This window comes from Labrus mixtus, chromosome 22 (genome assembly GCF_963584025.1).
Source record: "Labrus mixtus chromosome 22, fLabMix1.1, whole genome shotgun sequence".
Taxonomy (NCBI): Eukaryota; Metazoa; Chordata; class Actinopteri; order Labriformes; family Labridae; genus Labrus; species Labrus mixtus.
The window spans coordinates 21,796,104-21,806,892 of record NC_083633.1 but is presented as its reverse complement, the minus strand read 5'-3'; the positions used below and the strand labels follow the sequence as shown (position 1 = coordinate 21,806,892).

The 10,789-nt window shown below is 39.4% G+C and overlaps 1 protein-coding gene across 1 annotated transcript; it reads right to left on the bottom strand.

Moving 5' to 3' along the window:
• Window positions 1-3,399: 3,399 nt before the first annotated feature.
• LOC132956457 (23 kDa integral membrane protein-like) lies at window positions 3,400-10,166 on the bottom strand. Its single transcript, XM_061029924.1, has 9 exons — window positions 10,009-10,166; window positions 8,599-8,664; window positions 7,746-7,871; window positions 7,316-7,390; window positions 7,029-7,124; window positions 6,440-6,546; window positions 5,494-5,593; window positions 5,080-5,163; window positions 3,400-4,531 (listed from the first exon to the last, which is right to left on the bottom strand). Exons 1-9 carry the CDS (start codon window positions 10,066-10,068, stop codon window positions 4,409-4,411), a joined length of 837 nt encoding a protein of 278 aa, XP_060885907.1. The 5' UTR covers window positions 10,069-10,166; the 3' UTR covers window positions 3,400-4,408.
• Between the last annotated feature and the right edge of the window lie 623 nt (window positions 10,167-10,789).

Here is a 10,789-nt window from a genome sequence, read left to right as displayed (position 1 = left end):
AGATCCTTGAGGAACACCAAATATTTTTCCAAATGTTCAACTTTTGGGGGAAAATTATTATAAAATATTTAAAAGACTAAAGTCTTTATCTGTAAAATGTAAACAATGTTTTAAACATCTACTGGATAAAAACATCAACACACACCAGAAAGTATTCGTTAAAGATAAATATTTTGTTTGTCTTTACTTATTTTAGCATTTTTTATCATGTTGCCAGTTTTTAAAGTCTTAGTGTGGCAGCATACCGTTAAGATGTTACAGAATAACCTGTGTTGATTTGATGAATCCCCCCTAGAGGGGGGGGGGGGGGGGGGGGAGAGACAGCTCTCTATGATCTCCCATTTTAAAGATTTAATTTCTTTGTCATTTGTAACAAATTCCTTGAAGTGACTAAATCAATCAGTTCATTTCTCATTATTTTAGGGATGTTTGAGTTTAAGAGGAAAAGGGAATTTTTGTTGCATGACCAACATGTACGATCACATCAGCTCCGAGTGTTTACAGCTGCAGATCCTCTCCATCAGTGTCCGCCCACGCAGAGAGGAGTATTTCATTTTATCTTCAGCAAGCTTGTTTTAACTGCATACTCTAATAAAGAAAATGATAACAAGTAGGAACATGAATTAATGATGCTCCCACTCAGTTGTACCGCACGATGTTAGGAAGTAAACATCCTATGGCAGCCTGTGCTAAAATCATCTAATGCAAAGACCTTCTAGATGACGTGACTTTCACCCAACTGAGAGCGTACAGCATGAAGATTTAGCAGAAATAATCCAAGAACTAAAGGAAATTCATGCTCACACACTTTTCAATCCAAAGAAAGGAGGGTTTGCTGTTTTTATTTCTGATGCTTAACATTGTTCACTAATAGAATGAGATTTTATTTTTCCAGGAATATTTCCACTGACATTCAAAATGTATTTTACAAGACAGTCCTGAACGAGACAAAGGCATGAAAAGAGCAAACAGGTCAATCTTTTCTATGTAATGTTGTGCACATGTGAGCTTGTTTCTGCAGGTTGGAACTGGTGATAAGAGTCAGTTACACCCTTGAGAGGAAATCATGCATCCTGTCAATGAGCTGAGCTTATCTTTCACTATCTTTAACTTAAAATAATAAAAGGTCCAATCAGTGAGATGTGTAGAGAGTGAGATGATAAAGGTATCTTACTATCTGATCATTAAGGAACCCCCCCCCCCCCACACACACACACACACACACACACACACGGCCGTTTTGGACGCCCCTCGGTTTGCCAGATATGAGAGCACTTATCAGGTCAAACCAACAGATGCTTTTGAGAAATGGAGAGGTTAGAACACAGAAAGGTTTACAGACCCATTCAGAGCTGGGGGGGGGGGGACAGCTCTCTATTATGTTTAGAATTTAGACTGCAGTACCCATTTTAAACACTAAGTGTCAGAGTTATTACATTGCTGCTTAACATCAATAGACTCTCAGAACCTGAACACTGAAATAAAAGAACCAAAACCTCCGGATGAAATTGGGGAAATTACAGTACAGAACAATATTAAGACTTAAGAACAACAATGTCAGTATAAGAAACTGTTAAAAGCCTCACTGAAAATAAAGTCAAGCAGAAATATAAACACACATGGAAAGTCACTTAGAGCTGTATCTGGCTGTTTGAATGTATTGTGCATTGTTGCTGTTCTTATATGACTTGAGCCCAACCCTTTAAAAAAACCCTGCTGGGATTTCCACTTCCTTGAACAGTCGTGACTGTTTGCACATTGCAGAACTATACATCTGAAAAAAAGTAATTGATAAATGGACTTGAGCTTGTATATTTCTTTTCTTGTCTTCTGACGACTCAAAGGACTTATACACCGCAGGTCACACCTACACATTCACACGCTGATGGTAGAGGCTGCTGAGTAAAGAGTCCGTCAGTATTAACTCATCCATTCATACACATTCACACACTGATGGTAGAGGCTGCTGAGTAAAGAGTCCATCAGTATTAACTCATCCATTCACACACATTCACACGCTGATGGCAGAGGCCGCTGAGTAAAGAGTCCGGCAGTATTAACTCATCCATTCACACACATTCACACGCTGATGGCAGAGGCCACTGAGTAAAGAGTCCATCAGTATTAACTCATCCATTCATACACATTCACACACTGATGGTAGAGGCTGCTGAGTAAAGAGTCCATCAGTATTAACTCATCCATTCATACACATTCACACGCTGATGGTAGAGGCCGCTGTGTAAAGAGTCCGTCAGTATTAACTCATCCATTCACACACATTCACACGCTGGTGGTAGAGGCTGCTGAGTAAAGAGTCCATCAGTATTAACTCATCCATTCACACACATTCACACGCTGGTGGTAGAGGCTGCTGAGTAAAGAGTCCATCAGTATTAACTCATCCATTCATACACATTCACATGCTGATGGCATAGGCCGCTGAGTAAAGAGTCCATCAGTATTAACTCATCCATTCATACACATTCACACACTGATGGTAGAGGCTGCTGAGTAAAGAGTCCATCAGTATTAACTCATCCATTCACACACATTCACACGCTGATGGCAGAGGCTGCTGAGTAAAGAGTCCATCAGTATTAACTCATCCATTCACACACATTCACATGCTGATGGCAGAGGCCGCTGAGTAAAGAGTCCGGCAGTATTAACTCATCCATTCACACACATTCACACGCTGGTGGTAGAGGCTGCTGTGTAAAGAGACCATCAGTATTAACTCATCCATTCACACACATTCACACGCTGATGGCAGAGGCCGCTGAGTAAAGAGTCCATCAGTATTAACTCATCCATTCATACACATTCACACGCTGATGGTAGAGGCTGCTGAGAGTCCATCAGTATTAACTCATCCATTCATACACATTCACACGCTGATGGGAGAGGCCGCTGTGTAAAGAGTCCGTCAGTATTAACTCACCCATTCACACGCTGATGGTAGAGGCCGCTGTGTAAAGAGACCATCAGTATTAACTCATCCATTCACACGCTGATGGCAGAGGCTGCTGAGTAAAGAGTCCATCAGTATTAATTCATCCATTCACACACATTCACACGCTGATGGTAGAGGCTGCTGAGAGTCCATCAGTATTAATTCATCCATTCATACACATTCACATGCTGATGGAGCAGCAGGAGAAACTTGGGGTTAAGTGTCTTGCCCAAGGACACGTGTCTGCAGGAGCTGGGGATTGAACCCACCACCTTAAGGTTGAGAGACGACCGACTCTACCACTGATCCACAGCTGCCCCTAGTGTAGAAAAGAAACTGGTTGAAAGTAAAATCACATTAGAGGTAATTTTAGATTAACTTTTTTGGGGACATGGGGTGGGACATATTTAGTCCCATCATTAACGTACATTAGGAGAGCAAAATATTAGGAACACTTCTCAATATGACAAACTCCAACACACCACCACCACCCACTATGACTCCAAACATAAATACAAAGTAGAATTATCAATTTTCTGACCATGACAACATCACCTGACAATAAAGAAGCGTCATAAAAGTAGAATTTATGGAGCTGTTGTATTGGTTTGCATTAGATCACACAGGTGGTCATGATGCAATGGCTGATTGGCGTAGATCTTCTGCAGGAAGCATCATATATACAATACTGCCATCTTGTGGCTGCTGGAGGAAAATACATGTAAAGAACACAGACGTCACTCACAAAATACACTTATTTATTAGCTGCATGCTATTCAAAGCAAAAAAATCAAACATCACACCAAAAATCAAACAGCAGTAATTTCTCTTTATATAAATATTTAACAGCAGATCTTAGTAACTACACGGGAGCTCATTGGGTGGAGTCTTTTGGTTTGCTTCAGGAGTCAAATGAGCTGATTTTCAAACTTGAATTTAAGGGCTGTCAAATGAACAACATTTTAATTGTGATTAATCGCTGAATTTCAACAGTTAATTCAAATTAATCAAATTTTTCATCACACTTTTGAAATTCCATTATTTTGAATTTAAAAATAAAAATTGTCAGGCTTTATTTTGAATCTTTGTCTTGTCTTAAGCTGAGAGTACTTTACTTGCTGTGTACTTTTATTTTGAAATAAAGTAAGGCCCTTCTGGTAGATGGAAGGTTAGGAAAGGAAGTTAAGCACACAAACAGGAAGTGGTTAGGGATCATTAACAAAGGTACATTATTGATGTCATGAGGTGGATATTATTTTGGTGTACCATTACACAAAATAATATAGTCCTATTAGAGTTCATTCATTCTGTCAATTATAAATATTCAGTATAAAAAAACATTTATATGCCCAAGATTGGACCTTTGTTAAACTTGTGCTATCTTCACCAGTAGTATAAATGGATGCTGAATTGCTGGGCAGGGATAAGAGGTCAGAGGTCAGAGGTCAGAGGTCATGTTGGAGAAGGCTTGGGTTGGTACTTTACTCTGTCGAAGTCTACGACTGTAGTTTCAACGGGAGGCTTCTTCCAGTATTCCTCCAGGCCCAAAGCGAGACACAGAGCGATGGCTGCCACCTGCAACACACACACACACACACACACACACACACACACACACACACACACACACACACACACACACACACACACACACACACACACTTTACTCTACACAGACCAAAACGAGGACCCTGTCTCTATGACACGGCATCCCTTGGTATGTATGATATGATGGAAGCCCTCAGAGGACAGTATCAGTATGTTTTATTTGGATGATAATTATTCATTTCTGTTTTTTCTCTCGGATGCATTTCCACTTTTGGGTTTCGTACGATATAACACTGCGTTTGTTATTGTAAAGTGGTATTAGGACATTAGTGTGATGCCTTTCATAAGACAGTTAAAAACCATATCTATCTTTAGAGTTAAACATTACTAATATCTTCCTACCCAACAAACTGAAGTTTGGGCTCTTTGCAGTTCTTTTACGGTTATCGTTATCGTTGTCTTTTACATTTCTGCGAGTGGATAACATTTTCACAGATAATTTACAAATCATGATGACGTCAAAGTGAAAACATCGAGCAAAGACGAGCTCACTAAATAGATGTGGATGAGTGTACCGTAATGGTGGAGAAGGCTGAAATGATTCCTATCCTGAGTCTGATGGGAAAGTTCATGTAGCTCTTCAGGATGGGACCACAGGGCTGCAAAAAACAGAGGTCAAAGGTCAACATCCAAAAATGAAAAAAAAAACGATATACATAGAGAGGAGAACATTTTAAGGACAAAACTTGTAATTTCTGATAGTCTATTGAAAGCTGAAAGAATAAAGAAAAGGTCAGAATTATTATTATTATTATTGTTAATAATAATAATAATAATAATAATAATAATAATAGCAGTAGTAGTTTTATTACTGGTACAAATAAAAAAAATAGTCATAAAAATCTATTAGGGAATTAAAGCAGGGAGGAATAGAAAACAAAAGATTCATTAAGAAGCTAAAAAAGGAACATAATGAGACATGTTTTTACCTGGGAGTGAACCCAAAGCTTTTCTGTCACCTGTGCAGTATGTTGGTCTCTGTCCACCTTCACACAGGACCCTTCTGCATCAGAGTTAACCTGCTGAGAGCTGTGAGAAGAGAAATACAGATAAACAAAACTCAAGTAACATTTCTGAAACACAGAAGCATGAAAGAGATTTGGCTAAATCTTACTATTCAGTGTCCTTTATTGTTTATTAAGATGTAAGCAGTCCTTACCCTAACCCTCCTACACTTTGAATAAATAAAACCCTCAAAAAGTCTCAAGTTTCTTTGAAATTCTGTATCGAAACTGAAAGGTCAAAACACATTTCATGTCTGGATTTTACTGTTCTGCTTTGTTCTGGTTGACTCGGGACGTTTCTGGGCGGAGCTGGTGTGTTTCCTCCAGCCAATGACAGCGCAGCAGGTGAGTTTAGGAGTGGATACAATTAGATTAGATTAGATTTAACTTTATTGTCATTGTGCAGAGTACAAGTACAGAGACAACAAAATGTTTAATTCAGTGATTGGACGCCATTCAAAGCGGTGAATATGACGGACGTGGACGTAGCAGCAAAGAAGAGAAAATATAATGAGAGTGAGGAGAAACACCAAGTGGATAAAGCTCGTTCTAAAACGAGGGTGAACCTTGTGTTGTCTTTTACCCGTGGACGTGGAGTTGATCTACTTCCTGTTGGACAGGAAGGTGACAAACACCGGAGGTTAGCTTGTGCTAGCATGCGTTAGCTTGCAGTGTAGCTACAAGCAGTAAACGTACACACTACATCCTGCAGGGGGCGGGGCTTCAGGAGGAGGGGCCTAGTTTAAATGTTGTGTTTACAAGCTGCAACAAACCATGCTACTGACTCCTCCTTTAAACAGAAAGATTATAGATAGATAATGTAGATCTTGTTAAAAAGCTTAAATCTCTATGTAAGGTTGATTTTTCGTACCTCGGCTGTGTGTCAGAGGCAGGAGGGGGAACAGTGGGTTTGCAAAAACAGGAGAGAGGTATTTGAGTCTCCCAGTCTTCATAACTTCTCAAACCACAACAGGAGTCCTGAGAAACAGACATCATCAAATTAAACCCAAACTTACCTCAAGTTTCACCAAATCTCTATATATATCATACGGGGCTAATAGGGTAGGCTAATCACACCAGTAACAAGTTAAACCACTATTATGTTTCTCTACATTTTGATGTTTAATTAGATTCATTTTGAGTCTGCTAATCACAGATACAGCCTCTGATTTTTGGGAGGGTTGGATCCGGATAGTCACTGAATATACACGGTCTTCTCAGTGGGATATTAAAACACCTGGATGTCGCAGAAACACACAAAGTTTATTCCCTGAAAGCCGCCGATGTGACAAAGCAAGAGGATTTTACAGTAAGTTGCTACGTCGTACCGTTCCATTTATAACGCTGATGATGTAAAGACATATTCCTTATGCCGTATACGACAGCGTCGATTAGAGCGTTAAGTTTAAATCAGCTTTATATCTTCTATCTATTCCCTCATCACTCTTTCTCTCTCTCACCGAGGCCTGCAGTTTGTTTAGTTCACCCTGGATGTAAAGATCCACTCTATGCAGGGGAGTCGCATTGAAAAACACTTCCTCCACCGCACTGTCCATCTGAAAAACAGAAAGAAAACATACAGTGATGCAGACAAACAGTTTCAAAGAAATAGGAAAGAGGAATTCACGACAATCAATTTTTGCAGCTAAAACTATATTGAGAATAGCTTGAGAAACAGAGGATTGTTTAACATTGTGGAGTGTAATAAACACAGAGGCCACTAGGGGGCAGTGGTGGAAAGAGTTACCTGAGTTTGAACTTGGACCAGCGGGGAGGCAACAACCATCATAGCCACAAACTCCACAAATATCAGAGCAGAAAACTGGAGAAGATATTTACACATCAGATTAAAGTTTTCACTGTTCCTGTTTTTATGACATTACGGGGACTGTCCTTCCTTATGGGACTCAAAGCAGGTCCCCTTTAAGGGTCTGTCATTTTTAGGTGTAAGAAAAGGTTTGAATTTGGGGTAAGAAAAGGAGTTTGCTACGATCAAAAGGAAATGTTTGAGGTCCAAATTTACAGATTAGCTTCAACTTTTGTTTGTTCCTGTTTATATGACATAACGGGGACTCTCCTTCCTCATGGGGAACTGCTTCTGGTCCCCATAAGGGAGGTCAGGGAACTTTAGGTTTAAGAAAAGGTTTCCATTTGGGGTTAGATAAGTGATGTCTTACCACCAATAGCAGAGGTTTGAGGTCCAACGTTGCTGCACAAATACCCAGAACAGATAAAACCACAGTGACAGGACCGAACACCTGCAGGACCAGCAAACCATCACTACTGGACAACTGGTCAAACAACTGGGAGAGAGAGAGGGAGAGATCCACTAAATGTACTTTTATCACAAGTCTGTCCTTAATTACTTTAATTTGTATTTTCTTCTCTTGTTTTAGAGTTCTTTGAAATGAATTCTAAGTCTTAAAATGTTTATTTCTTAATCTTGCTTATGATTTTGTAACCTTCCTGTTTTATTTTGCCGTCCTTGTAAAACCTTTTATTACTTTGATTTTGAAAAGTTCTGATATAATAATGTTTATAGTAGTCATTTTATCACCATTATTTCCTGTTTTTTCAGCTTTTCATTCTCTATTACTTATTTATTATACTGAGACATATGAGAAGGCTCATAAAATTGCTGTTTAAAGTTATTGTTTTGATTCCAAACTATTCAGATTACCATGTTTTGGAAAGAAAGAAAAATGGAGAGAGGTTAGAACACAGAAAGGTTTACAGACCCATGCAGAGCTGGATAAACACTGAAGCTTCAGAGTCCACCACATGGTGACCTGTGTGAGCATGGACTCTAGAGAGGGGGGGGGGGGGGGGGGGGGGGGGAGACAGCTCTCTATGATGTTTAGAATTTAGACTGCAGTACTCATTTTAAACACTAGGGGGCAGAGTTACATACTGCTTCTCTAGTTATGGTGAACATTGGAGAGGTGTGAAATAGAAATATGTAACGGTGATGTATAGAACAGGCTTAACTGTCTCTAAAACTGTTAATGATTAACACAATTACACGGTTACCTCAGCAACCGGTGTATTGCCATCAATGGAGGCAAATCCGACGCCGATCATCACCACACCGGACACCTGTGCAGAGAGGAAATAAAGGGAACAGAATAAACATTTGGATTAAGCTGCTGTGATTGAGAGTATTTGTTGTTTTCACAGAAGAAGGAAGTCTAACAGCAGCAACATTCCTCTGAAACTGTTCTGCTTCCCCAGAGAGACGCTCATCAGACTCCCATCAGCTGGGAACTCAGACGTCATCAGTCCCACAGTTTAAACTCTCACAAACTCCACCGCGGCACAGAAACAACAAACCTTCCCTTCAATCTAAAGTGCTCATGCTTTTTCTTTTATGCTTTCTGATTCTGCATCTACTCATATGGAATTGAATATGGCAGTTAAAAATACTGAGAAGAACAGATGTTTGATTTCTGAAGAAAAATAAATCTTTGCAAAACTGACAAAAAGAGGAATAAAATGATAAAAAAAAATACTAATACAAGTTAATTATAAACATGTTGAATTTAAAACATGTAAGGTTTCATTAAAACATGAGGGATACATTAAATGCTACAACCTGAAACTCCAAAAATCAAACTGTCGACAGCTGATTACGTGAAACAGGCAACAAAACAAAAACAGGCGCCAAAACAGGAAGCAGGAAAACAGAAAACATGCACAGAATATTCTACCTGTTGGTTAATTACTGAGGAAAACAATATTCAAGTAAAAACTATTCTCAAGTCACAATAACAGATCAAATATTTTCAAGTGCAGCCCACTCCTCTACGTACGCAGCGCATATATCACACTCTCAGTAACGCTCTTCGCTAACAAATTCATGTATTTTTATATACAATCTCAAACATTTTCTGCACATATTAGAAATAAAACGTAAGAAGTCGTTTGTTTTAGTTTACTTTCTGCACTAAAGTTTGAAATAAATCTAAATAAACAAACAAACTGAGTTATTAGAGGAAACAGGTAGAACAGCATGTCATCAGGATAGACAAACAACAAATAAAAAATAAAACAGGGGCACTAAAATAGATCCTTGAGGAACACCAAATATTTTTCCAAATGTTCAACTTTTGGGGGAAAATTATTATAAAATATTTAAAAGACTAAAGTCTTTATCTGTAAAATGTAAACAATGTTTTAAACATCTACTGGATAAAAACATCAACACACACCAGAAAGTATTCGTTAAAGATAAATATTTTGTTTGTCTTTACTTATTTTAGCATTTTTTATCATGTTGCCAGTTTTTAAAGTCTTAGTGTGGCAGCATACCGTTAAGATGTTACAGAATAACCTGTGTTGATTTGATGAATCCCAAAGCCCTGGAACATTACAAGATGTCATCGTGTCAATAATAACATTTATAAAAAACCTCAAACAACATGCAGTTAGCTGTTAGCTTACCATTAGCAGCACAGTGACACAGATGGAGAGTCCTCGCAAATAACTCCTGCAGCGAGCCATGACTGCTGTCTGAGAGAGCCGAGCAAAAATAGAAACAGAGTAAAGACCAGAGCTGTGTCTGTGTGTGTGTGTGTGTGTGTGTGTGTGTGTGTCTGTGTGTCTGTGTGTGTGTGTGTGTGTGTGTCTGTGTGTGTCTGTGTGTCTGTGTGTGTGTGTGTGTGTGTGTGTGTGTGTGTCTCTGTGTGTGTGTGTCTCTGTGTGTGTGTGTGTGTGTGTGTGTGTGTGTGTGTCTCTGTGTGTGTGTGTCTCTGTGTGTGTGTGTGTGTGTGTGTGTGTGAGTGTGTGTGTGTGTGTCTCTGTGTGTGAGTGTGTGTGTGTGTCTGTGTGTGTCTGTGTGTGTCTGTGTGTGTGTGTGTGTGTGTGTGTGTGTGTGTGTGTGTGTGTGTGTCTGTGTGTCTGTGTGTGTGTGTGTGTGTGTGTGTGTGTGTTTGATAGTTGTTTAAAGCTCAGGAGTGTTTGGCTGCAGAACGAAAGAACATGACCAAGTTAGGAAAATCAGCTGGACAGAGGAGAGAAGAGGAAAGAAAGAAGGAGAGGAAACAAGAAAGGATAGAGGGGGCAAGGACACAAGGAGAGGACACTAAAAAGCTGAGGGGGAAATAAAGAAAGAGGAGAAGAGGGAACAAGGGAGGAGACTAAACAAGGAGAGGTAAAGAGAGAGGGAGATGCATATGAGAGGAAAGGAGGAAATAAGGAGAGGAAACGAGGAGAGGTGAGGTTA